The 27522-nt window shown below is 51.9% G+C and overlaps 2 protein-coding genes across 2 annotated transcripts; one reads left to right on the top strand and one right to left on the bottom strand.

Moving 5' to 3' along the window:
- Positions 1 to 574: 574 nt before the first annotated feature.
- pogzb (pogo transposable element derived with ZNF domain b) lies at positions 575 to 12603 on the bottom strand. Its single transcript, XM_080005731.1, has 18 exons — positions 12581 to 12603; positions 11640 to 11746; positions 11304 to 11497; positions 11059 to 11131; positions 10636 to 10728; positions 10419 to 10505; positions 8670 to 8838; positions 8322 to 8473; positions 8009 to 8109; positions 7716 to 7862; positions 7478 to 7609; positions 6190 to 6383; positions 5767 to 5910; positions 5544 to 5597; positions 5340 to 5452; positions 2761 to 4728; positions 2439 to 2475; positions 575 to 2215 (listed from the first exon to the last, which is right to left on the bottom strand). Exons 2-18 carry the CDS (start codon positions 11740 to 11742, stop codon positions 604 to 606), a joined length of 5373 nt encoding a protein of 1790 aa, XP_079861857.1. The 5' UTR covers positions 11743 to 11746; positions 12581 to 12603; the 3' UTR covers positions 575 to 603.
- A 611-nt stretch (positions 12604 to 13214) lies between these two features.
- Positions 13215 to 26873, top strand: LOC307234132 (retinol dehydrogenase 13; the record flags this gene model as incomplete). Its single annotated transcript, XM_080005730.1, has 7 exons — positions 13215 to 13334; positions 13755 to 13889; positions 15810 to 16001; positions 19928 to 20089; positions 20388 to 20507; positions 25792 to 25996; positions 26765 to 26873. The coding sequence occupies exons 1-7, from the start codon at positions 13268 to 13270 to the stop codon at positions 26871 to 26873; spliced, it is 990 nt and encodes a 329-aa protein (XP_079861856.1). The 5' UTR covers positions 13215 to 13267.
- Positions 26874 to 27522: the final 649 nt, after the last annotated feature.

The following is a 27522-nucleotide window of genomic DNA, read 5'->3' as shown; positions in this document are numbered from 1 at the left end:
TACTTTATAAGTCATTTATAACTACTTGACATAAGTCGTTTATAACTAGTTTATACAACTACTTTATAAGTCATTTATAACTACTTGACATAAGTCGTTTATAACTAGTTTATACAACTACTTTATAAGTCATTTATAACTACTTGACATAAGTCATTTATAACTAGTTTATACAACTACTTTATAAGTCATTTAGAACTACTTGACATAAGTCGTTTATAACTAGTTTATACAACTACTTTATAAGTCATTTATAACTACTTGACATAAGTCGTTTATAACTAGTTTATACAACTACTTTTAACTAATTTCCCCATTTAAATCTTCTGATACAATGAATATATTTTATTATTCTGAAAGAGACAGGTTACAGCCGAGTTATGTGGCCAGATAAACGTGATACCCGTCTGTCTCTCTGTCCATCTCCCTGTCTGTCTGTCTCCCTATCTGTCTGTTCATCTACCTGTCTCTCTCTTAACTACTTAGGCATCTTCATCAAATCAAATCAAAACAATAATTGTTGATTTTATTTATTTCAAAGTAAAACTTTCACATTGTCTCATTTTAGCACCAGATGAAGATTCCTCCTCCTCCTCCTTTCCTTCATCTATCCTCCTCTGTCTCTCCCTGTGGTTGCTCCAGGACTCCAGCTCCCAGCATGCTTTGCTCCAGGCTGTTGATGAGCTCTGATTGGCTGGGGACATCCTCTTGGTCCTGCCCCCCCAGGAGGCCCATCAGCAGGAAGGACTTCTCCACGCGCTGCTCCACACGCTCCACCAGGCAACTCAGCGCTTCTAGGAGCCAGCGGGTCATGATGTCGGTGGTGGGGGTCCGGAGGCCCTCGGGTGGAGGCCCCTGGTGGGTCATGGTGTCGGTGGTGGGGGTCTGAAGGCCCTCGGGTGGAGGCTCCCGGTGGGTCATGGTGTCGGTGGTAGAGGTTCGGAGGCCCTCTGGTGGAGGCTCCTGGTGGGTCATGGTGTCGGTGGTGTAGGTCCGGAGGCCCTCAAGTGGAGGGTCCCGTTGGGTCATGGTGTCGGTGGTGGAGGTCCGGGGGCCCTCTAGTGGAAGCTCCTGGTGGATCATGGTGTCGGTGGCGGAAGTCTGGGTGCAGCAGCGCTCCCAATGGCGCACCAGGAGGCGCTGTAGCGCCGGCAGCACACAAACACTCAGCGGCTGCAGGTGGAGGCTGCACCCGGCCGGGATTAGCGCAGGCAACGTGGCGGTGCGCCCCAGTGTGGACAGGAAGCGGTCTGCCATGTGGCCCCCGTGCCGGTCCAGGACCAGCAGGTTCCTGCGGGGGGTTGCTGTGCCAGCGTGGGGCCTCCAGACCTGGTCGGTCCAGACCTGCAGGCCCTCCTCGGGAGTGAAGCCACGTGGCCTGGACTCCAGAAGCACTGAGTCTGAAGGGCGGACCCCCTCCACCTGGCCCCTCAGCAGCACCAGTGGGGGGAGCAGCGAGCCGTCGGACAGCGCCGTCAAAAGCACCGTCAGCAGGGGTACTGTGGAGCCGTGGAACCTCAGCGTCGGCGTGGCGGCACCGACGTCCAGGAAGACGTTAAGCTCGTCCATGGCCGCCACATCCCGGGGGGCCAGGCGCCGCTGCACCACAAGCCTCCGGGTGAAGCGGGCAAAGCTCCGGGCACGGTCCCTTAGTACCCGCGGGAGAAGGGGGTCTGGGGCCTCGCCAGGGTCCGGAGGGCCCAGCCTGAAGCGCAGCATGAAGCCGACGGCCCAGTCATAGGAGATCCGGAAAGCTTCGGCAAATATTCCACTCTGCGTCAGCGCGGACGCCTTCCGAAACAGCCCGTTCTCCGTCACGGCCACACCCTGCTCCCTCGTGCAAAGCAGCCACTCCACCAGAAGCTCCTCCCCCTGCACCGCCGCCTCTCCTCGCCACCTTCTACCGGCCACCTCCAGCCACAGGGCCAGGAGGTCCGGAGCCACGGAGAACTGCAGCGCGGCCTGGCGGACCCCGCTGCACAGCGCCAGGAGGGTGGCCCGGAGCTGCCGGGCGCTCAGCACCTCCTGGCCGCCCCCAGGGAGTGGAGCCGGGGGCTCCGAGGCCTCTGATTGGCTAACTGCCTCTGGAGTATCCCCTCTGGTTTCTGAAGCTTCTGCTACTCTAAGGAGTTTGTGCTCCTCCATCTTGTCTTCCTCTGAGTCCGAGTCCAAGTCCAGCTCCTCCAGCGCTTCGCCTTCAAACTCAACCTTTCCACTGCAGCAGGAAACAGGAAGCAGAAAGCAGAAGGGATTTCAGACTTTCAATTCACAATACAGAGGAAGCATAGGTTTAATAAGAAACACATGCACATTTTTTTTTAAACTAAAACCTTCAAAAACAGGAAGAACAAACAGGATTAACAAACAGGAAGTGGCTGCTCCCTTGGAGGACACCGATCACTCCACCGATCAATCAATAAATTTCAGGACGTTCTCACCTGATCAGGTTTCTGACGAAGCCGATCTTAGTCGACCCTGAAAAACATCAGATAGTGAGACAGTGCAGTAGTTCTAGATGTACGAATACTGCATGTAGTAGTACTACACACAGTAGAACTACATGCCGTAGTACTACACAATGATAGGGGGTGGTGTACAGACCGGTGTGCCGCGGCATGCCGTTGTACTGCGGCATGCCGTTGTACTACATGCAGTACAACTACAAAGTGATAAGGACGGTGTAACAGACTGGTGTGCTGCGGCATGCCGTGGTACTACATACAGTATTACTACACAGAGATAGGTGGCGGTATAACAGACCGGTGTGCTGCGGCATGCCATGGTACTCCCAGAAGCAGTGTGGCTGTTGGCACAGGTTTGCGCGACACACTGCACAGCCAAACACGCTCTCGTGCCGAACATTCTTCATGTTGCAGTTCCTGCAACGCTTGCAGATGCTGCTGATCTTCACCAGGTGGTGGCGCTGTTTGGTGAAGTCGACCTCCTCTACCCGCCGCCCAGACCTCTCCATCATCTCAATCTCCATGACCTGGAGGTAGCGACGGCCACACCTGGCAAGCTGGGCGCCCAGCCGGCGACGGAAGTTGACCTGCGAGAAGAGGCCATCTTGGACCCAGGCAGGCGGGAAGTCGCGTCGGCTCTCGCGCAACACGATGAAGGCGTTGACGACACTGAGGTTGAGCAGAAACCAGAGGAGGCTCCTCCAGCGCCGGTCCTGCGGGACGCCCCCCAGGGGGTTGCAGGCCAGCAGCTGCTTGCAGATGTCCACGCCCCGCATGTTCTCCTGTAGGAGGCGGAAGGCCATGGGCCGCTGCATCGGCTCTAGTTCGCCGGCACGGCTCTGGGAGCGCCGCCAAACCGTGTCGCAGCTGGAGGGTGCCGCGTTGGTGCTCAGGCAGCCCATCTCCTTGGCATCCTTCCAGCGCGTGGCCAGCAGGGGGCCGCGGCGCCACTGCAGGAAGTCCCCGGCTCGTTCTAGCTGGCCATCGTCCCAGAGCTCCCTGGACAGGATGGGACTAAGTGCTGGGAAAGAACTGGAGGCGTAGAGACCCTGGTCCAGGAGCTGCTCCAGCAGGGGGGCGGAGGCCAGGGAGTTGGCCAGGTAGAGCTGGTGGTGCTTGTTTTCCAGACCCTGTACCAAGTGTGGGACGACTTGGAAGCCAGAAGGTTCCTGGAGGTTCTTCTCCACCTGGGAGATATTGGGTTCCTGGATGTTCTTCTCCACCTGGGAGCCAAAGGGTTCATGGAGGTTTTTCACCACTTGGGACCCAGAAGTTTCCTGGAGGTTCTTCTCCACCTGGGTGCCAGAGGGTTCCTGGAGGTTCTTCTCCACCTGGGCGCCAGAAGGTTCCTGGAGGCTCTTCTCCATCTGGGAGCCAGAGGGTTCCTGGAGGCTTTTCTCCATCTGGGAACCAGAGGGTTCCTGGAGGTTCTTCTCCACCTGGAGGCCAGGAGGTTCCTGGAGGTTCTTATCCACCTGGGAGCCAGAGGGTTCCTGGAGGTTCTTCTCCACCTGGGCGCCAGAAGGTTCCTGGAGGATCTTCTCCATCTGGATGAGGAAGCGATGGCAGTAGCCGGATTTGGAGTCACAGAGCAGCCAGACCTGCGGGGGTCCGCTGGTTCTCCACCGGAAGGCGTCCTCCTCTAGGTTCGGCAGCGGAGACCGGTCGATGGTCAAGCAGCAGTTGGGTTGGTACGCGCGCCATAAAGCTTTGCTGAGGATCTTCAGCATGGGCCTGAAGATGTGCAATGGGTCGTCATGGTTACAGTGGCCACGATACTCTGCTGTGATGAAACTTCCCATGCGGATGTTGGCGGCGATCTCCTGGAAGCGCTTGAAGCTCATGGTGCGCTTGAAGACGTCTGCCTCGTGGTGGGATGGGGACCAGAACTGGGATGGGTCCGGAAGGTTCTGGATCCCCATCAGGACCACCAGGCCAATGAAACATTTGAGCTCCGGTAGGCTGAGGGGGGTCCAGCTGCAGGCCACGCCCAGGAAGTGGCACATTTTGACATGAGAGTTGGTTTCCTTGACGATGAGCTCCAGCAGCGAAGGCGGGAACATCAGGTAGAAGTAGTCGATGGCGTCAGCGGAGTGCGGCAGGAAGTGGGTGGGGCCGCTGGCCTGCGTGAAACAGAAGTGATTCAGACCCTCGGGGTTGGTCTCCTCAGCACGGGTCCAGGATGGCTCTGGAAGGTTCTGCTGGTCCATCTGGTCGGGTCTGGTCTGCTTTGGTTCACACAGCTGGATGTCTGCTTCTTCATAGGCTGTCAGACAGGAAGTGACCTTTACAACCTATGGCTCTAAGAGCTCTTCCCACCCTCAAGACCCGCCCCCTGGTATTTAGCAAACCTCAAAGGTTCCAGGTCCTAGGCTGGGAACCAATGTTGTAGACCATGCAGTGGTCTGGGATTACTGGGTCTAAACTGGGTCCCACTGGGTCTTATTGCGTCCCACTGGGTCCCACTGGGTCTAACTGGGTCTAACCGGATCCCACTGGGTCTAACCGGGTCCCACTGGGTCTAACTGAATCCCACTGGGTCTAACCGGGTACCACTGGGTCTAACCGAGTCCCACTGGGTCTAACCGAGCCCCACTGGGTCTAACCGAGTCCCACTTGGTGTAACCAAGTCCCACTTGGTCTAACTTAGTTCCACTGGGTCTAACCGGGTACCACTGGGTCTAACCGAGTCCCACTGGGTCTAACCGAGTCCCACTGGGTCTAATTGAGTCCCACTTGGTCTTAACTGAGTCCCACTTGGTCTAACTGAGTCCATCTCGGTCTAACTGAGTTCCACTGGGTCTAACTGAGTCCCACTTGGCCTAACTGGGTCCCCACTGGGCTAACTGGGGTAACTGTTGTTGAAGTCACACCTACTTCTGGTTTTGCAAATGGCAGTGCAGTGGTCCGGGTTCAGCAGAAGGTGGGCGGCCATTTTGTCTCCGCTCTGACACACGACGCCACACAGTGAACACTCCAGCTGGAAACAGCTGGATGAGAGACAGACATGTGAGAGACAGACAGGTGACAGACAGACAGGTACTTCCAGGTGAGAGTGAGCGGGGCTTAGAGATCTCGTACCAGGGCGGGGCTTGGCGGTGCAGAGGGAGGTCCTGGTCTCTGGGTCCATGGATCCTGAAACAGGATTATTAAAAGTGTCTCCACAGTTTTAGTTTGAGTTGTACTTATTGTTCTTATACATACACAAATACACAAATACCGTACTGGCAATACATGCAGGGTGTACTGGCAGTACCTGCAGGGTGTACTGGCAGTACCTGCAGGGTGTACTGGCAGTACTTACTGGACCATGTGCAGGGCGTAGGCGCGGCAGCAGCAAGTCCTGTAGCGGCAGAGTGGGCACAGTGCCAGCGCTGGGTAGTGGTCCGCCAGGTCCGAGGCCTCTACACCGCACTCCTTGCAGACCAGTGTGTCTGACCAGTACGTACTGGGGGGGTGACACTGGTCAGTACTGGTATTCCAGCCCTCCCCACACACAAAATAATACAAGTGACATTTTAAGCGTAAACTGGAGTAACGCTTCCCATCTGCAGCCATGCATTGGGCGAACACCGTTAGCCTGCAGCCCGTCGCTGCCTCTGTACTGGACAGACGGGTTTCAGCAGGCTAATTGTGTTAGCCATCTGCAGCCAAAGCATGGCTGCAGATGGGATCGGCTAGCGATCTCCCTGAGTTTGCAGGTAGAGCTGTGTGTGTGGGAGCTAACGTGTTAGCCTGGCTCCTCCTGCGTGGTGGTGCGTTGGGGGCGGGCCCTGGCAGGCTGGAGGCAGAGCCTAGAAGACTGATTGGCTGCTTGTGGGAGTGGCTGGAGAAGCTGATTGGTTTGAGGTGCAGGAGGGCGTGGCTCCCCTCCTCGGACGGGGGCGGAGCCTTTCTGCTCCTCAAAGTCCTGACAGTCACCTGAGCACAAAACACAGTACTTACACCCAGTAGTATTACTGCCAGTATTATAAGCAGTGTTGCTAGCAGTACTAATAGCTGTACTACTAGCAGTACTACTCACTGTAACTGTAACTCACTGCAAGTTTCCAAAGGGTAGCACAACTGATTATTGATCACACATTTTAATCATCAATTTGAATCTTTTCAGGCCAATCGTTTAATACTAGATTCCAACACCTACTCTGTATTACCATTACTATGATTACTAATATAAGTACTATTATTAGTAATATTACTACTGTTATAAACATTCTTACTAAGACTTGTGTCCTGGTTCAGGTTCTACCACAGAAGACCTTTAGTTAGTTAACTGTGGTGTTCCCCAGGGCTCTGTACTACAATCCTGCCATGTTGTGTCTATAAATCACCACTAAGGAGGCAACGTCAGGACTAATGACAGCTGGGAGGCGACGAGCCCTTATCCAGATGTGATCAGGTGTACTGAGGGTGTAGTCAGTGTGTATTAGGATTTACTCAAGGTGTGTTCAGGGTGTGTGCAGGGTGAGGTGGAGGTGTATCAGGGTGTACTCGGGGTGTGTTCAGTGTGTGGTCAGGGTGTAGTTGGGGTGTATCAGGGTGTAGTCGGGGTGTGTCAGGGTGTGGTTGGGGTGTATCAGCGTGTAGTCAGGGTGTGGTTGGGGTGTATCAGGGTGTACTCAGGGTGTGTTCAGGGTGTTGTTGGGGTGTATCAGGATGTACTTTGGGTGTGTTCAGGGTGTGGTTGGGGTGTATCAGGGGGTGATCGGCATTTGTTCAGGGTGTGGTTGGGGTGTATCAGGGTGTACTCAGGGTGTGTTCAGGGTGTATTTGGGGTGTGTCAGGGTGTACTTTGGGTGTGTTCAGGGTGTGGTTGGGGTGTATCAGGGTGTACTCGGGGTGTGTTCAGGGTGTGGTTGGGTGTATTGGGGTGTACTCGGGGTGTGTTCGGGGTGTGGTTGGGGTTATCAGGGTGTACTCGGGGTGTGTTCAGGGTGTGGTTGGGGTGTATCAGGGTGTACTCGGGGTGTGTTCAGGGTGTGGTTGGAATGTATCAGGGTGTACTGGATGTGTACCTTGGCCCCCGGCGGCAGCCCCCTCAGCTGAGGGGGGAACAGAAAGCTGCGGTGCTGCTTCCTGTGCTGCAGCTTCTCCTGCAGGGACACGAACTGCAGGCGGCAGCGGCTGCAGGGGTACGCCCCCTCCACCTGACAGGAAGTGAGGTCACCGGGAGGCAGGGGGGAGGTCACCGGAAGTGAAACAGGAAGTGAGGTCATTGTGAGGCAGGAAGTAAACTGTGTGTTTCTGCACTACCTGGTGCCTCAGCAGGTGGCGCTGGAACGTCAGGTGGTTTCTTGAAACTTTGAGGCAGAAAACACAGAGAAGGAGAGAAGAGGTTGCATGGAGGGAGGAAAAGTGGAGGAGGACGGAGGAGTAGAAGGAGGAGCGGAAAGAACAGATCTGATGGAGGAGAGGAGGAGAGGAGGGGTTATTGTTCTCCATGTAACTCATGTTTGAAAATCCTTTCTTACAGTGGTACTTCTGCAGTAGTGCAGAATTACTACTGTAGTACTGGCTGCTACTACTGTACTGTACTACTACAGTACCTTGCAGACGTAGGGCATCTCTCCAGGTCTGTGGCTGCTCTTCATGTGGGTCAGGAGAACCGACTCGCTGTCGAACGCCCACTCACAGATCCGACACAGTGCTGTGGGAACACAGAAGGAGGCTAACAGGAAGTGGCTGTTGCTAACAGGAAATGGCTGCTGCTAACAGGAAATGTGTCTTTCAGGCAGGAAGCTGGGAGATGTGTACCTTCCTCTAGTGCTTGAGGAGCAGAAGCTAAGAGGAAGCCGGTTCTCATAGCTAACAGGAAATGGGTCTTACAGCTGGATGTCAATAACAGGAAGTGGGTCTTACAGGCGGGAAGTTGGGAGCCGTGCACTTTCCCCTGGTGCTCCAGGAGCAGTAGCTCAGATGAAAAATGTCGGAAACAGAATCTGCAGATTTTCAGATCTTCAGCTTCCAGACGCAGAGAGAAGTCAGAGTGCTGCACCAGGTGCTGCATCATCCTGAGTACACAGAGTACACACAGAGTACTCACAGATTACTCACATAGTACACATACTGTAAAGTACACGGAATACACATGAGGGCATTTGATGATATGCTTCCCAACGAGGCCACTGTTCCTTCAACAATGTAGTTCAACTGGAGCGCTTTGATTTGTGATCAGACTGATTTCTGATTATATTGATTTGAGATCACCTCAGGTTCTCCCTGCTGTGGAAGTTGCAGATGTGACACTTGAAGAGGAGGTGTTGCGCCTCTGGGGGGGACTGCAGCTCCTCGTCCCCCTGGAAGGTTCCGTAGTAGAAGTCCTCCACGCTCATCACTACCCTGGGGGTGGAGTCAGAGCTGGAGGCGGGGTCCGCCACTGGAATAGCAGGAAGTACATCTGCTGCGTTAGTACTTTGAATCATGATAATAGATAGATATAGATATTTTCCTGCAGGATTACCCTTCGTTCACACATGCGGCGACAAAGGCAACAGGAAGTCGTTCCTTCTCTGGCAGCCAGAGACAGGAAGTCGTTCCTTCTCTGGCAGCCAGACACAGGAAGTCATTCATTCTCTGGCAGCCTTGGGCGCCATGGCAGCATGCTTCGTCAGATTGCCACTGCATCCCTCTCCCAGGGCCCCGTCACCTCCCCAACGGCCCACTCGCTGGGGCCAGGCTCCTCCCCGCCGCCGGAGCCGGGCCCCGCAGCCCGCTCCCCACCGCCGAAGCCGGGCCCTGCAGCCCGCTCCCCGCCGCCAGAGCCGGGTCCCGCAGCCCGCTGCCTGTTCGGGCATGCACTGCGTATGTGTCCCTCCTCTTTACAGTGAAAGCACCAAGCATCCCCTGGATTTGCATAGATCATATAGTACAGTTTCGTGTTTTACCCTAAATGACACGTCCAGGGACGGAGCGTTACCAAGTTACCATGAGTGCCTCCCTCTTCAGGGACTGGACGTGCTTTGATCTCTCATCCTTACATCCCAGGCTCACGGTGCGGAACCCGCTCATCATCTTCCCGAAGCGCTGCAGCTCTCGGTCCAGCACCTCATTGGGGATGAACGGGAGGACTCCCGACACCGTGACCCGGGTGTAGGGAACGGCCAGCGGGGACACCTGGAGATACGCGCCATCGATAACTAAGCCATTCTCGGACCGGCTGGGAGACAAAGCGCTCTTCCTTCACAAATGCCACCACAACCTTATTCCGCCTGGAGGCAAAGTGCAGATTACCATGTCCGACCTGCTCCCCCAGAGCCTTCAGCACCTCCTCCACACATACAGCCGGGTCCAGTGTGACCCTCACTCCATGATGGAGCGAGAGGGACGGCGGCAGCAGTGGCGCCATCCGCCAAACAAACCCCGCGCAACACTAAAACTGACAATAAATCTCTCTCCCTCTCTCTCCACTGGGAGAGAGAGGGAGAGAGAGGGAGAGAGAGCGGGAGAGAGAGCGGGAGAGAGAGGGAGAGAGAGCGGGGGAGAGAGAGAGAGAGGGAGAGAGAAAGAGAGAGAGAGAGAGAGGGAGAGAGGGAGAGAGAAAGAGAGAGAGAGAGAGAGGGAGAGAGGGAGAGAGAGCGGGGGAGAGAGAGAGAGGGAGAGAGAAAGAGAGAGAGAGAGAGAGGGAGAGAGGGAGAGAGAAAGAGAGAGAGAGAGAGAGGGAGAGAGGGAGAGAGAGCGGGGGAGAGAGAGAGAGAGGGAGAGAGAAAGAGAGAGAGAGAGAGAGGGAGAGAGGGAGAGAGAGAGGGGGAGAGAGAGATGGTACATCCAAACCATCTACTGGGAGAGAAAGGGAGAGAGAGGGGGAGAGGGAAATGGTACATCCCAACCATCCACTGCTACGGGGGGGGGACAGGGCTGGCTATGCAAATGAGGGGACACGCCCAGGAACAGCAGGTTGTGGCAGGAAACAGTGTTTCTGTCACCGCATGCGAACACGGGGTGAGAACGGGTACTGACCACCTCCTGGGGGAGGAGGCGTAGCTTTGCCGCCATCGGGGGGTGTCTGGAGACCAGCTCCATCCACAGTGGCCACGCCAGCTTGGACTGAAAACAGAGATCAGGTCAAAACGGGAAACAGTTTAAGTTGCTGCCATATTCTTAATAATTATCTTATTATTAAAACTACTATTTAACATGACGTCATGTGACATCCAGTACAAGCACTGCTACTGACCTGTGGCTCCCGTTTCCATGGAGACGGGGGCAGGGGGCGGGGCAGTCGGTCTGGGGGCCAAAACGGACTGAACCATGTGACCAAACGCGGGCTCTGAAGAGAGAAAGGAAGAAGAGAAAGAGGAGGAAGAAGAGAGACGTGGAGGTGAAGGTAGTGAAAGAGTGCCGTGGGGATGGTATCTCAGGCGGTAGAGCTGGTGGTCTAGTGATCCAAAGGTTGCTGGTTGGATCCCAGGCTCCTCCTGCTAGCATGCTGTAGTGTCCTTGAGCAAGACACTTAACCCCTGATTGATCCTGATGGCTGCGTCCGTCGGTGTTTGAACAATTGTAAGTGGCTTTGGATAAAAGCGTCTGATCAATGAAATGTAATGTAAAGTGCCTTGCTTGTGGGCACTTCCTGTGGCGGGGGGAAGAGGTGGCTCACGCTGGATGATGGTCAGCGGCTGCAGAGTCTGAGGCGGAAGGTTCACCAGGAGCTGAGGGAGGGTGGGGAAGCCCTGCAGTACACAGAGTAGTACACACACAAAGTACACACACAGTTCATACAGTTTATATTTAAACATTATACTTATAAGTATTCAGTGAAATCTGATGACATCACTGCATGACATGACATTTTGTGTGGTGACCACTCCCTGTGATGACATCACTTCCTGTGTGTGCCTTCACCTGCGTGGTGAGGAGAAACGGTTGGCCGGGGGCCCGAGTGGCCGACAGCAGGAAGGTCCTGGTGGGGGTCAGGATGAAGGGCGGCGCATGTGGCTGGGGCGGAGCCTGTACCAGGGGCGGAGCCTGTACTTGGGGTGGGGGCTGTGGCGGGGGCAAGGCCTGGAGCAGCAGGGAGGGGGGTGGAGCAGGAGGAGCTGGGGGAGGGACAGAAGAATCGAACCAACACTTTCAGATTGACAGACAGGTGGACAGGTGGACAGAAAGACAGAGACAGGTGGACAGGTGGACAGACAGGCAGACAGGTAGACTGAAATCCACCACAGATGAACCGCTCACCCTGGCTGTGCTGGTTGTCATGGTTACCAGGCTCTTCCTCCTCCACCTGTTGCCACGGCTCCAGCTCCTCCTCCTCACACTCCATATACAGCAACGAGTCCATGTTGCTACGGGAAACGTTAGCATGGTGGTAGCTTCGTGTTAGCATCGCTCCTCCAGCACACTGCATAAATATTCAGAACTTTATAGAAATATTCTATAAAGTTATTATAGAAAATATATAAATGTTTTATATAATAATATATACTATTTTATATAAAATATATAACTATTGTAGAAATTTCAAAGAGGCAAATAAAATGTTCCAATGTATGTAAGTAGGTTTTGTTTGGTATCAGAGCTTTTAACTCTAATTAAATAATAACCCTTAGAGTTCAAATTAAATATGAATTTAAGCTCAATAAGAGCTTTTTTAATCATGAAAGTGAACTTTATGTAATATTGATAATAATAATATTTATAATAATAATAATAATAATATTGATAATGATAATGCCGATATGGCGTTGCATTCTGGGAGATGTAGGTTCTGGGTACAGTTCCAGTACGGCAGAAAGTCACAGATTCACAAATCAAAACAAAATCACATTTTAAACTCTGTGAGTTCACAGACATGTTTATATTATTATCGATTTGTAAATATTTAAAAAATTGACTTCATTCTGAATTGTAATGTTTTGTCACTTCCGGTCTATTAAGCCCCGCCCCCCGCAGAAGGCGTCTTTCCTGCCGTTTGTTCCACCATTTAACCCTTAGTGTTCCCAACACAACTCAACGTTTCCGTTTCGAGCCAAGCGGAGGAAACGCAGTGCGCGTGCGCAGTCCCCCGGCGGCGGGCTGACCGCGTCCGTCCATCGATAATGTTGATTATTGGAACGGTGACGCTCACTGTGATGTATTGATTAGTGAGAGTGAAGGAGAGAATAAGAAGCGGATCTTACCGGTCTGAGCGCCACAAGGCGGAGGAGGGGGGCGGGGCTTCCAGCGGGAGGCGGACGCTCCCATTGGTGCACACGGGGCTCACGTCACGTCCGCTTCACACGCTGCTCTATGATTGGTCGGCGCTCCTCCGAAAGGCGGGATGAAAATTGAGGAAGGAAATCCATAAAAACTGGAATAAAAAAGTTGATAAATGATCAGATTGAAACAATAAACTGATCGAACAAAGTGATGACGTAATACAGATATTATTATGTCATAATATTTCATTTATAATGACAGAATGTCCAGAATGACTATTGTCAGGACAGACAGATAGACAGGTAGAGTGACAGAGCGACAGACAGTCAGACAGACAGGTAGAGAGAGAGACAAGCAGGCAGACAGACAGGTAGAGACACAGACAGACAGGTAGATAGGGAGACAGGCAGACAGGTAGAAAGTCAGGTAACAGGCAGAAGGACAGACAGAGAGACAGGTAGAGAGAGAGAGACAAGAAGGCAGACAGACAGGCAGACAGACAGCTGTGTTTTCCTGTGTAACTGTGTATTAGTAGTTGTCTGATCAGTATGTGGTGCCTGTGTGGTTCACTTGCTGTTTGTGTAATCCGCTCTAATCCCTAATCTGCAGGATCCTGGGGCCGATCTATTGGGAGCATCAGCAGAACCAGCTTCGTTCCGGGTACCGGCATGGAGGAGCGGGGGGACGGGTCCGGTGCGGTCCAGTACGGAGCGCTGCTGGCGGGGGCGCTGCTCTGTGAGTACCGGGGGGTTGTCATGGAAACAAGAGGCTTCTAAAAATACTGTATTTCAACATTTAGATCAGATTTGTGTTGAGTCTGGTCAGTACTCCAGTTCTGCTTGTAGCTTGGTGCTACACAGTAAAGGTACACCAAGTACTTTGTGACTGTATTTATGCACTTTTATAAGTATCTGCACTGGCTGAAGTATATTGTGTTTCAAAGAATTGCATTGCATCTCAAATATCTTGCGTTACTTTTTTTATTTTTATAATTATATACATTTGCTTTTACTAGAGTCCCTTTGTGTCATTTTTACTTTTATTGAAATAAAATGTCTTTCAGTATGTTCTCCATCGCTAGTGGACACTGGGAACAGCCCAGTTCCTCATGCTTTTACTGGTTCTGGTCTGGTTCTCACTGGTTCTGGTTCGCAGGTGTGCTGGTCCTGAGGCGTTGGATCGCAGGAGGAGTGTGTCGTTGCTCCGTTCGTTTGGATGGGAAAACGGTTCTGATCACTGGAGCAAACACCGGCATCGGCAAAGAGACGGCCCGGGACCTGGCCCGCCGGGGTGAGGGGGGGAACAGGGGGGAGGGTGGGGGTCGTATAGGGGGAGGGTGGGGGGAATGGAGGAGGGGGTTCAGGGTGCAGAGATTCAGGCTATGCCTGTTTTGGGGTACAGACAGGTGCAGGATTTTGGGTGGTGTTTGTTTTGGGGTGTAGGGCTACAGGTTTTTTTTGCACTTGTCGTCGTCGTCGTCCCCCTGTACCATCATCATGCTGCACATACTACACAGAGTACTTGTTGCGTTGCATCCAGGACAGAGTTAGTTGCAGGAGTTGGAGTTGAACTTGTCAAGCTGCAATGAAACTCTTTATTCATCTTTAATCATCAACAACTGCTGCAACAACTCTGTCCTCCCCTCTTTGGAGAACCCTCTTACCCTCTTACCGTGGTCTTTATACAACTAATCATCATTACTACTCCAAGAGGGGAAATCACCACGGGTGAGACAAATAAAAATAGAACCAAACAAAAACATGTACATAGAAAAACATAAACATAGAACCAAACAACAACATGTACATGGAAAAACATAAACATAGAAATATCAGACGACAACATGTATTACAAAACAGAGTTAATCAGGTCCAGGAAAATTGGAACAGCAACTGGTCACGTGGCCTCTTCCTGTCATAGTAATGGCATTAAATGAAGGAGAAAAGTAGGGATATGGAACCAGGAGGGTGTTGGGGATGTGTTCAAAGCAGGTTCTGGTTGTGTGTGTGTGTGTGTGTGTGTGTGTGTGTGTGTGTGTGTGTGTGTGTGTGTGTGTGTGTGTGTGTGTGTGTGTGTGTGTGTGTAAGCTCGGTATTTTATCGTAGCCTCCAAGCAGCGGAAAAGTCCCAGAATCCAACCCTGAGTCCCGCAGCCGTACTGACACGCCACGACCGCAGGAAAGCTCCGTAGAACCCTGCCCTGCAGCCACAGAAGACCCCCCGGCCCCCAGAGAAGCCGGGAGCCTGCGGGAATAACAGCCACGCCTGGCCCAGAGGAGCATAAACCAGTCCCAGAGAGCGCAAGGAGACCCTGTACCCCTGAGGCGCACACATACAACCCACCCCCACGTGCAGGCACAAGACTCACCCGCAGATGCAGAACCCGGGCCACGGATCACAGGCCCGGAGCCAGGTCCCAAAGACTGACAGGCCAACACCCCGCCAGAACCGCCCACCCTGCAGGTGAGCCGGCGGGGCCCCCAAGCCCACCAACACCCCGCGCAAAGGTGAGGCCCGCCCTACCGCAACCGGCCAGACACCCCACCCGTCCACAAGCCCTGAGCGCCAACCCATGTAGCCAAGTGGGCTCGCTGCAGGACACCCGGATGTGTGGTAGCCAGATACTGTATGTGGGCCCTCAACCACCCCCGGCACCCTGGGGGGGCACCTGCCGCAGAGGAGCCATGCAGCGGGAGCAAGGCCAGCAGCCGCCTCCCGCACTCCAACCTACACCCACGACAGCAAGCAACCTCCAGTGGGCCCTGGAAGGCACCCGGCAGTACTCCCTGTAGCTCCGCCGGGTCGCAGTACACCGGAAACCACTCGGCACCGGACACAAGCCGCCAGGACCCGAACCCCAGCTGGCAGGGGGCCCACCCAGTCGTCCCCCAGCCATCCACACCCCCACACCAACCCATCAGCGCCCCGCCACCCCAGAAACCCCAGTGCTCAATGTGTGCTATTGGCAATTGCAGTTAAAATTGCTGGGTGTGGGGATGAGAGTCCTTCAGGCATGTCAAACCCGAATGACTCGCACCCCTCCTGCCCCGCAATCCCTGGTCTGGTGGAACGTTGCTTGGAGCGGGTTTGTGTGGGAGTGTATGTGTTTTAAGCTCATATGAGTGGCATTAAAATTGCAGGGGTACAAATTGTACAGGGGTACAGGGTGTGTTTATTTTGGGGTACCGTTTTCAGTGTGTGTTTGTTTCAGGCGCCCGGGTGGTGATGGCATGCCGGGACCTGACGCGGGCGGAGCAAGCGGCGGAGGAGATCCGTGGCTCCACCGGGAATGGGAACGTGGTAATCCGACACCTGAATCTGGCGTCGCTGCACTCAGTGCGACAATTTGCTAAAGAGTTCCTGATCAGCGAGGAGCGGCTGGATGTCTTGATCAATAACGCTGGTACGCATGCCACCAACAAAACTACCAGTAATACGACTACTACCAGTAATTCTAATAATACTAATAATATACTCCCAATGATACAAATACTACCAGTAATACGGGGGATGTAAAAGCCAGTTCCGAGTGCTTAGTGCCAGTCCGAAGGCCGGATGAATTGAATAAGGAAAACTGTTGTGTGTGAGTGTTGAGGTGAGAGTCAGAACTTTGAATGTTGTCATTTGAATGTTGGTAAAGGGAGAGAACTGGCTGATATTATGGAAAGAAGGAAGGTAGATATACTGTGTGTGCCAGAGACCAGGTGGAAGGGGAGTAAGACCAGGAGCATCGGAGGTGGCTTCAAACTGTTCTACCATGGTGTGGGTGGGAGGAGGAGGAAATGAGATAGGCGTAATCCTGAAAGAAGTGTATGTCAAGAGTGTGTTGGAGGTAAAGAAGTGTAGGACAGAGTGACGAGTATGAAGCTGGAAATTGAAGGTGTGATGATGAATGTTGTCAGCACATATGCCCTACAAGTTGGGTGTGAGATGGAAGAGAAAGAAGAATTCTGGAGTGAGTTGGATGAAGTGGTGGAGTGTCCCCAAGGAGGAGAGAGCATGTTGGTGAAGGGAACAGAGGTCTACAAACTGAAGGAGATTGGAGACTGCAAGGTGGTGGCAGGGGAGAACATAGCCACGCAGCATCGGATGGTGATCTGTAGGATGACTTTGGCAATCAAGAAGAGGCAGAGAGCGAAGGCAGAGCCAAGGATCAAATGGTGGAAGTGGAATAAGGAAAACTGTTGTGTGGAGTTCAGGGAGGAGTTTAGACATAGAAAGTTACCAGATGGCTGGGCAACTACTGCAGAAGTAGTGAGGGAGACGACTGTGAAGTTACTTGGTGTGTCGTCCTGACAGAGGAAGGAAGACAAGAAGAATTGGTGGTGGAATGAGGATGTACAGGAAAGTCTACATTACATTACATTACATTTCGCAGACGCTTTTATCCAAAGCGACTTACAATTGTTCAAACACCGACGGACGCAGCCATCAGGAGCAATTAGGGGTTAAGTGTCTTGCTCAAGGACACTACAGCATGCTAACAGGAGGAGCCTGGGATCCAACCAGCAACCATTGGATCACTAGACCACCAGCTCTACTGCCTGAGCTACCATCCCCCCAGCTACCAAGTAAACGGAGGAAGAGGTTGAAGAAGAAGTGGGATGTTCAGAGAGATGACTAAAGCAGACAGCAAGTTCAAGTTCAAGTTCAAGTTCAAGAAATTATTTGTCACATACATATACATACGTTCATACATATATGCAGTGAAATGTCATGACACCCGGTGATTACGCACAATAAGCTCTATAAATACTAAAAAATACCAAAATGTGCGTAATCGACACAAGGTGCTCGCGCAGGCAGCCGCAAGGGGAGGCGCCACAATCGCGATTCTGGGTCCTATAGCACAAGGAGATGCGGCGTACGGCGAAGAGAGAGGTGGCGAAGGAAAGGGCGTATGGTGACTTGTGCGAGAGAATGGACACTAAGGAAGGAGAAAAGGACGTGTACCGGTCGGCTAGACGGAGGGACGGAGCTGGGAAGGAGGTGCAGCAGGAGGGTGAGGCGTGGAACAACGGTTGGTGCAGGTGACAAACCTATGGAGGAGAAAGAAGTGTTGAACTAGAAGCCATGTTGAAGAAGAAGGACGACGTGCAAAGCTGGAGTAACTACAGAGGGATCAAGGTGTTCAGCCACAGCATGAAGTTATGGGATAGAATACTGGAAGCTGGGTTCAGAGAGAGAGGTGGAGCCGGTTGAGGAGAGCCTGGAGAGGTGGAGCCAGTTGAGGAGAGGTGGAGCATGTTGAGGAGAGCTTGGAGAGGTGGAGGAGGTTGAGGAGAACCTGGAGAAGTGGAGGAGAATGAGGAGACCATGAAGAGATGGAGCTGGTTGAGGAGAGCCTGGAGAGGTGGAGCAGGTTGAGGAGAGCCTGGAGCGGTGGAGGAGGTTAAGGAGAGACTGTAGAGGTGGAGCAGGCTGAGGAGAGCATGGAGAGGTGGAGCAGGTTGAGGAGAGCCTGGAGAGGTGGAGCCGGTTGAGGAGAGCCTGGAGAGGTGGAGCATGCTGAGGAGAGCCTGGATAGGTGGAGGTTGTTGAGGAAAGCCTGGAGAGGTGGAGCAGGTTGAGGAGAGCTTGGAGAGGTGGAGCAGGTTGAGGAGAACCTGTAGAGGTGGAGCAGGTTGAGGAGAGCCTGGAGAGGTGGAGCATGTTGAGGAGAACCTGTAGAGGTGGAGCAGGTTGAGGAGAGCCTGGAGAGGTGGAGCAGGTTGAGGAGAGCCTGGAGAGGTGGAGCATGTTCAGGAGAGCCTGGAGAGGTGGAGCCCGTTGAGGAGAGCCTGGAGAGGTGGAGCAGGTTGAGGAGAGCCTGAAGAGGTGGAGCCGGTTGAGGAGAGCCTGGAGAGGTGGAGCAGGTTGAGGAGAGCCTGGAGAGGTGGAGCCGGTTGAGGAGAGCCTGGAGAGGTGGAGCATGCTGAGGAGAGCCTGGATAGGTGGAGGTTGTTGAGGAAAGCCTGGAGAGGTGGAGCATGCTGAGGAGAGCCTGGATAGGTGGAGGTTGTTGAGGAAAGCCTGGAGAGGTGGAGCAGGTTGAGGAGAGCTTGGAGAGGTGGAGCAGGTTGAGGAGAACCTGTAGAGGTGGAGCAGGTTGAGGAGAGCCTGGAGAGGTGGAGCATGTTGAGGAGAACCTGTAGAGGTGGAGCAGGTTGAGGAGAGCCTGGAGAGGTGGAGCAGGTTGAGGAGAGCCTGGAGAGGTGGAGCATGTTCAGGAGAGCCTGGAGAGGTGGAGCCCGTTGAGGAGAGCCTGGAGAGGTGGAGCAGGTTGAGGAGAGCCTGAAGAGGTGGAGCCGGTTGAGGAGAGCCTGGAGAGGTGGAGCAGGTTGAGGAGAGCCTGAAGAGGTGGAGCCGGTTGAGGAGAGCCTGGAGAGGTGGAGCATGTTGAGCAGAGCATGGAGAGGATGGAGAGGATGGAAGGAGTAGAGGTGGCAAAGGTGGATGAGTTCAAATACTTGGGGTAAATTGTCCAAAGTAACGTAGAGTGTGGAGGAGAGGTGAAGAAGCGGGTGTAGGCAGGATGTAGTGGGTGAAGTTGGTGAAGAGTGTCAGGAGCGATTTGTGAAAGAAGGGTCCTAGGAAGAGTGAAACGGAAGGTTTATAAGGTGGTGGTGAGATAGATATGTTGACTGGTCTGGAGGCGGAGGCTCTGGCCAAAAGACAGGAGACGGAGCTGGAGGTGGCAGAGGTGGAGATGATGAGATGTTTTTTGGGAGGAAGATGGGAAGGATTAGGGTGGAGTACATAAGGAGCTTCATGGAGGTGGTGAGGGAGGAGGATGGACAGGGTGGAGTACATTAGGAGCCTAATGGAGGTGAGGGATGACAGGAAGAGATCTGTGGTGACCCCTAACAAGAGCAGCCCAAAGAGGAAGAGATAATATACTCCCAATAACTCCCAGAATGCTCATACTCCCAATAATACTAAATAGTCCAGTAATACCAATACTCCCAATAATACTAATACTCCCAGAAATACTAATACTCCCAATAATACTAATACTCCCAATAATACTAATAATCCCAATAATACTAATACACCCAGTAATACTAATACTCCCAATAATACCAATACTCCCAATAATACCAATACACCCAATAATACTAATACTCCCAGTAATACTATTACTCCCAATAAAATGAATACTCCCAATAATACTAATACTCCCAGTAATACTAATGCTCCCAATAATACTAATAATTAATATCTCTATCTAACAATCTCTTCACCTGTCTGTCTCACTCTCCACATGTCTACCCCTCCCTCTGCGTGTCCATCTCGCTCTCTACCTGTTTCCTTCCCAACTGTCTCCCCTTCCACCTGTCTGTCTCTCAGGGGTGATGATGTGTCCTAAGTGGTTGACAGAGGATGGTTTTGAGACACAGCTGGCTGTCAATCACCTGGGTCACTTCCTGTTGACCAATCTGCTGCTGCCCAAGCTCAGAAGCTCCGCCCCCAGCCGCGTGGTTACCGTGGCGTCCATCGCTCACCGAGGAGGTAGCATAACCAATCAGAACACTCCAACGCTGTTATTAAAACAATAACAATTATTGTTATTATTAACAGGATTATTATTATTTTTATTATCATTTCTACTAATGATGATTATTATTAATAATAATAATAATCATCATAAATAATAACAATTATAATCATGTTATTATGAATAATAATAATAATAATAATAATAATAATAATAATAATAACAACAACATGATTATTATTATTAGCATTATTATATATTACTATAATTTTAATTGTAATTATCATTGTTATTAACATTGTGTGTTTCCAGGTGCAATTGACTTCCAGGACCCGTTCTTCGAGCGGCGTCCGTACAGTTCGCTGAGCAGCTACAGGCAGAGCAAGCTGGCCAACGTGCTGTTCTGCAGGGAGCTGGCCCGCAGGATGCAAGGTCACTGTGTGAGCCAGACGGTCACTATCAATAGATAACCCCCTGTTACCATGGTGATATGGGCTGATAATGACCATCTGCTTATCCTGCTTATCTACTTTAATAACTAGTATGACTAGTTTTATTACTAGTACGTTTGGTTTTATAACTAGTGTCCTGACCATAAAGGTTCAGACCTGGGCTGGTAAAAAGTCTGGATCTCCGGACAACATTTCTATCTCTTCTGGCTTCAAATACTTGGAAGAAAAAAAACACAGGAACCAAATAGAGTCTGATGCGAAAAAGTTTATTGTGTATCTGAGCATCGAGTACAGCAATAAACAGTGAAAGGGCTCCGGAAAACCGAATAACTAACCGATCTTTTGGACTTCCTTATATACCCAAGATGTTCTCTCCTCCAATTATATGCCCTGCCCCTTTCAGTGCCGGGAACCAATCTTAGTTTTGTTACCTGTGAGATCTTTCTGCCCCTTTCAGTGCGAGAGACCAATCATAGTCTTGCGGGTGTGTCCCAGGGAACCAATCACAGTCTTGTGGGGTGTGAACCAATCACAGTCCTGTTACGGGGGAAAGTTGGTATATTTGACCATACATGGGCATATTTCCTTTTCCTACTGTTGGACATGTTTCTTTGTTTCAACTCTATTTGGCTGACTTGTCACGACCAGAACTGAGAGAGACCCAAACGCACGACACAGGGAGACGGAAGGCAGGCAAAGGATGTTTATTAGTTGGGACGGTGGAGCTAGCCGGGGGGACCCGGTCGGTAGGGATGGAGCAGGGCAGGGATGATGATGACCAGGAGATGGGGTCCTGGATCCGGGTGGAGAGACGGGGAACCAGGCTGGATGGAGATGGACGGGCAGCCTTGGTCGACGAGCGGAGACAGGCAGGTAAACCGGGCTGGCTGGATTTGGAGAGACAGACTGGGTCGACGAGAGGAGACAAGCAGGTAAGGGGGAGACGAGACAACGAGACATAAACTAGGAACATGCACTAGGAACTTGGAAGGAGCCAATAGCGCTACAACTCGGGAAAGCTAGTTGACGGTCTGGCAAGGAATGACTAGGAAGCTGGGACTAAATAGTGTGCAGGTAATTGATCCCAGGTGTGTGCAATCGGGCTTGAGTAGGGAGCTGCAGATGGGGTAAGGGCGGCCTGTAGTGGCGCTGGGAGGCCGTGGGCCTAAGACAGAGGCAGACACCTGGAGCCGGAAGGGCGAGTTTGATTGAAATCCCGGATGAAGGAGGCATCCAGGATCTGTCTCCGGGGGACCCAGGAGCGTTCCTCCGGACCGTATCCCTCCCAGTCCACGAGGTACTGGAAGCCCCTCCCCCGGCGCTGCACATCCAGCAGGCGCTGCACGGTACTGCAGGGCTGCAGGGTACGGCGATCTCAGCCTCCTGGGCAGGGAACAGCAGAGTTGGTAGCCCAGAGAGCATTTGGAAGGGCGACAGGCCGAAGGAGGCGTTCAGGGTGTTGTGGGCGTACTCGGCCCAGGGCAGCTGGTCGCTCCAGGAGGTGGGGCTGGTGGTTGTCAGGCAGCGGAGCATGGCCTCCACCTCCTGGTTCGCCCGCTCCGTCTGGCCGTTGGTCTGGAAACCGAAGGAGAGACTGACCTGTGCCCCCAGGGCCAAGCAGAAGGCGCGCCAGACCTGGGAGGTGAACTGGGGTCCTCTGTCCGACACCACGTCTGCCGGGATGCCATGGCGGCGGAACACCTTGGCCACCAGCAGGTCTGCGGTCTCCCTCGCCGATGGTAGTTTGGGCAGGGCGAGGAAGTGGGCCGCCTTAGAAAAGCGGTCCACCACCGTGAGGATGGTATTGTTGCCCCGGGATGGTGGGAGACCGGTGACGAAGTCCAGGGTGATGTGGGACCAAGGACGAGTCGTGATGGGTAATGGGCGGAGGAGGCCGGAGCGGGGTCGGGTGGAGGTCTTGGACCGGGCGCAGGTGGGACAGGCCGAGACGAAGGACCGGGTGTCAGGGAGCAGGGTCAGCCACCAGAAGTGCTGGCGGACGACGGCCAGGGTGCGGGTGATCCTGGGATGGCAGCTGAGGCGGGAGGCATGGGCCCACTGCAGAACCTGGGAGCGTGCGGAGTCAGGGACGAACAGGCGGTTAGGGGGTCCGGTACCTGGGTCGGGCTGGTGCTCCTGCACTTGGGTGACGAGGAACTCGATCTCTCAGGTGTGTGTGGCGGCAAGGCACAGGGGTGGAAGGATGGGTTCTGGATCCCCTGTCTTCTCCTCTGGCGCGAACACATGGGACAGGGCGTCAGGTTTGGTGTTCTTGGTTCGTTGGCGGTAGGATAGAGAGAAATTAAACCGGCCAAAAAACAACGCCCACCTGGCCTGCCGGGAGTTGAGCCGCTTCGCCGTCCAGATATAGGCCAAGTTCTTATGATCGGTCCAGACGACGAAGGGGTGGATTGCTCCCTCAAGCCAGTGGCGCCATTCCTCCAGGGCTAGTTTGACGGCCAGTAGTTCCCAGTTACCCACGTCATAGTTGCGCTCGGGTGGGGTGAGCCTGCGGGACAGAAGTGCACAGGGGTGGAGCTTACCATCGGTTGGGGAGTGCTGAGAAAGTACTGCTCCTACCCCCGTGTCTGAAGCCTCCACCTCTACCACGAACTGGAGGTTGGCGTCGGGCTGGGCCAGGACTGGGGCCGATGAAAAGCGGCTCCTGAGAACGAGGAACGCGGCCTTGGCCGCGGGGGTCCACTTGAAGGCCACTGCGGTGGCACGTCTAGCACGTCTAGTTTCAGAACGTCCAGTTTTATAACTTGTATGTCTAGTTATATAACTAGTATGTCTAGTGTTATAACAATCATGTCTAGTTTTATAACTAGCATGTCTAATTTTATAACTAGTACGTCTATTTTTATAACTAGCACATTTAGTTTTATAACTAGCACGACTAATTTTATAGCGAGTACGTCTAGTTTTATAACTAGTATGTCTAGTTTCATGACTTGTACGTCTAGTTTTATAACTAGTATGTCTAGTTGTTTAACTAGTATGTCTAGTTGTTTAACTACAATGTCTCATTTAAGAGCTTCCACTGTTATATATTCAGAGTTGATTTCATGTTATTAATGTTTAACTGGACATGAGTCTTCTGTTGTCATTTCTATGAAGCGCCACCAGATGAGGCCACTAGCTAGCGTTATAAAGTAGTGGAGTGATAACTGATTTAACGACCGACCAATCAGAATCCAGAATTCACTCAGCAGAGACATGAGATATAACATAAAATAATACAATACAATTGTGGTGTGTGGATGGTGTGTGAGTAGCCACACCTGACCTGGATCTAGGTGATTGGGATCAGGGTGGCTGCTTACCTGTTGCACGTTGGTTGGTCTAACGAGCAACAGTTTGAGACACCCATCCTTACACTCACTCAGGATAGGAGCCTCTGTCATTACATGTTCTATCTGCTCCTGTGCTAATCCAGCTAGCCTACTGGCTACAATACACAGGTATTTACAACCACCCCTCCTCTAAGTCTCTGTGCCGGCGGGCCGTGAAAACATCACTTGGGTGGCGTGTGGTGGCGACATAGCCACACTTGCACCTGTATAGGGACTCTCCAGCACAGGGAAGGGATACAGAAGAGCCACCCGAAAACACCCTGGAGCCATCAGCGGCCCCAGCACAAACCCTCTCACGAATGGCAGCAGCAGCACCTAGGGTGTCTGGTGGAGGGCTGGGGGAGAAGCAGGCGCAGCAACCACCACAGGTAATCGCTGGCAGCTAGCTTCTCCACCCAGCAGCCACCGCTGGGACCATCCAGCAGTCCAGCAGCCAGGCCATCCCTTCAAGCAGCCCCTGTGACAGCCAAGACCGGCCACGCCTTCACCAGCCAACGCAGCAGTTCAAGGTCCCAAGCTCTGGAAGAGAGGAGGGGAGTCTACATCGTCGCTCTGGGGGAAGGAAGCCCGTCGACTGTGGTTTTCCGGCGAACCAAGTCCTCTGGAAGGCCAAGACCGGCCACGCCTTCACCAGCCAACACAGCAGCTTGAGATCCCACGCTCCAGAAGAGAGGAGTGGAGTCTGGATTGTGACTCTGGGGAGGGAAGCCGGCCGACCGTGGTGCTCCGGGAAACCAGGTCCTCTGGAAGGGGACCAGTTTATTTTTTTTGGTATGGGAACCCTGTTTCAGAGTCCAGTGTTTTAGGCTTGTTTTCTCCTGTTCTCTGCTTGGGGGGGAGGGGGGGGTAGGCTTCAGCCAGGTAGTCTCCCTGGCCTCAGTTTGGTGTCAGGGGTATGTGGTGTGGGGATGGTGTGGTGAGCAGCCACACCTGACCTGGATCTGATCTAAGTGATTGGGATCAGAGTGGCTGCATACCTGTTGCTCGTTGGTTGGTCTAACGAGTTACAGGTAAAACCCCCATCCCCACACACACTCAGGATATGAGCCCTGTCATGACATATTCCATCTGCTCCTGGGCTAATTCCAGCTGGTCCACTTTCTACAACAACCTGGTGTTGGTGTCTCTGTGCTGGAGGACCCTGAAAACGTCACTTGGGTGGCTTGCGGTGGCGAAACTGCCACAACAATATAATAGTGTATTATATTGTATTGAAATTTCAGTACTGGTCCTGTACTGGTCCTGTACTGGTCCTGTACTGGTCCTGAAGTGCTCCTGTACTGGTGCTATACTGGTGTTGTCCTGGTCCTGTACTGGCCCTGTTCTGGTATTGTATTGGTTCTGTACTGGTTCTGAACTGGCCCTGTACTGGTCCTGTACTGGTCTTGTACTGGTCCTGTACTGGTCCTGAAGTGGTCCTGTACTGGACTTGAACTGGTCCTGTACTGATCCTGTACTGGCCCTGAACCAGTCTTGAACCGGTCCTGTACTGGTCCTGTACTGGTCCTGAAGTGGTCCTGTACTGGACTTGAACTGGTCCTGTACGGGTCCTGTACTGGCCCTGTACTGGTCCTGTACTGGTCCTGAACTGGTCCTGTACTGGTCCTGAAGTGCTCCTGTACTGGTGCTATATTGGTGTTGTACTGGTCCTGTACTGGCCCTGTTCTGGTATTGTATTGGTTCTGTACTGGTTCTGAACTGGCCCTGTACTGGTTCTGTACTCATCCTATACTGGCCCTGTACTGGCCCTGTACCGGTCCTGAACTGGTCCTGTACTGGTCCTGTACTGGTCCTGAAGTGGTCCTGTACTGGACTTGAACTGGTCCTGTACTTGTCCTGAACTGCTCCTGTACTGGTCCTGAACTGGTCCTGTACTGGTCCTGAACTGGTGCTGGTCCTGTCCTTCAGGAAGTGGGGTCACATCCCTCAGCCTGCACCCTGGGGTGATCCGCACCGAGCTGGGGCGTCACGTTGAGAGCTGGTGCCCCCTGCTGGGCATTCTGCTGGCCACCCCGTCCCTGCTGTTGATGAAGACCCCCCACCAGGGGGCACAGACCTCCATCTACTGCGCTGTGGCCCCCGGGCTGGAGCTGCTCTCTGGGAGCTACTTCAGGTATTGCAGCCTACTAGTTAATACTAGTTGCTATCCGGTAAAATAACTAGTTAATCCTAGATACTTTCCGGTAAACTAACAAGTTAATAATAGTTACTAACCGGTAATATAACTAATTACTAGTTACTATCTGATGATATAACTACTTACAATTTGGTAATATAACTAGGTAATACAAGTCTTGTAATATAACTACTTAATACTATTTACAATCCGGTAATATAACTAGATAATATTGTTACAATTCGGTAATATAGCTAGCTAATACTAGTTACAATCTGATAATATAACTAGTCACATCTTGTGAAATAACTAGGAAATACTAGTCTGGTAATATAACTAGTTGATACTTGGTACAATACGGTAATATAACTAGTTAATACCAGTTACAATCTGGTAATATAACTAGGTAATACCAATTACTATTCAGTAATAAAAGTAGTAAGTCCTAGTTACAATCCGGTAATATAATGAGTTAATACTAGTTACTATCTGGTACTATAACAAGTTAATACTAGTTATTATCCGGTAATAAAACTAGTTCATATCATATATATACTGTACATAATACGGCATAGAAATGACGAGCCATTCAGATCCCTGCAGTGATCCCTTCTTTTTGACTCAGTGCATCTACCAAATCAGGACCCGGGGCCACAACCGGCCCGCTACACTTTTATAACCAAGGAATAAAATAAAAACAAAGAATTTTAAAATAAAGTCACTACAACTGGAACAGACAGACTGATAACCTGTCTCTCTCTCCAGTGACTGCTCCCTCAAAGCTCCGGCTCCAGAAGGAAGTGATGACGTTGCGGCGTCCAGACTCTGGGAGCTCAGCACTCGGCTCGTCAGCCTGGCGCCCGGCGACCTCTGACCCCAGTGGCCATGTTGGACCTCGGCGGCCATGTTGGAACGCGGGCGCCGACAGCATCGACCAACCAAAGCAGCATTAAGTAAAGACTAACTGTTTCGAAATGAGCGGAAAATCTTGACGACATTACCTTATCTTCATTTCCTTATGTAATCTTTATTCCCTTATCATCATTACCTTATCTTTATAACCTTATATTTATTACCTTATGGTTATTACCTTCTCTTTATTACATTATCTTTATTACCTTATCATCATTACCTTATATTTATTACTTTATCTTCATTACCTTATCTGTATGACCTTATTTTATCTTATCTTTATCTTTTTTACCTTATCTTAACTTTATTACCTGTTATTAATATTGTCTTATCACGTTACCTAGACAACGCCCCGCGGCCATGTTTGTACCCAACACACCTTTGGGACTTTTAATTTTTCATTCTTTTCGTCCTTTTTCCTGAGAGAGAAATTCATTCAAATGAAATAAATGAAACATCTGGATTCAGTACAATTCAAATGAATGCACTCCTACTTCCTGTTTTCTCTTCTTTTTCCTCTGGTTGCCACTATTTTTAATCTCACAGCGCTATGAACTCTGGGTAATTCCCTCAAAATCTGTGTGTCTAATTCCCATCTGTCAACTTCCTGT

This window comes from Zeus faber, assembly GCF_960531495.2.
Source record: "Zeus faber genome assembly, chromosome: 8".
In the NCBI taxonomy this organism is placed as follows: domain Eukaryota; kingdom Metazoa; phylum Chordata; class Actinopteri; order Zeiformes; family Zeidae; genus Zeus; species Zeus faber.
Note: the sequence above shows the minus strand (reverse complement) of the source record. Positions and strands in the feature narration are given on the sequence as shown.

What these genes read in the sequence shown, in the direction of transcription:
- pogzb (XM_080005731.1), bottom strand. Translation starts at nt 11,742, where the DNA reads ATGGACTCGTTGCTGTATATGGAGTGTGAGGAGGAGGAGCTGGAGCCG. An exon ending in GGCTGCCGCCGGGGGCCAAG is followed by an intron (nt 6,384 to 7,477) that starts GTACACATCCAG and finishes TTTTGTGCTCAG; the next exon opens with GTGACTGTCAGGACTTTGAG. An exon ending in CACCGCCAAGCCCCGCCCTG is followed by an intron (nt 5,453 to 5,543) that starts GTACGAGATCTC and finishes TCTCTCATCCAG; the next exon opens with CTGTTTCCAGCTGGAGTGTT.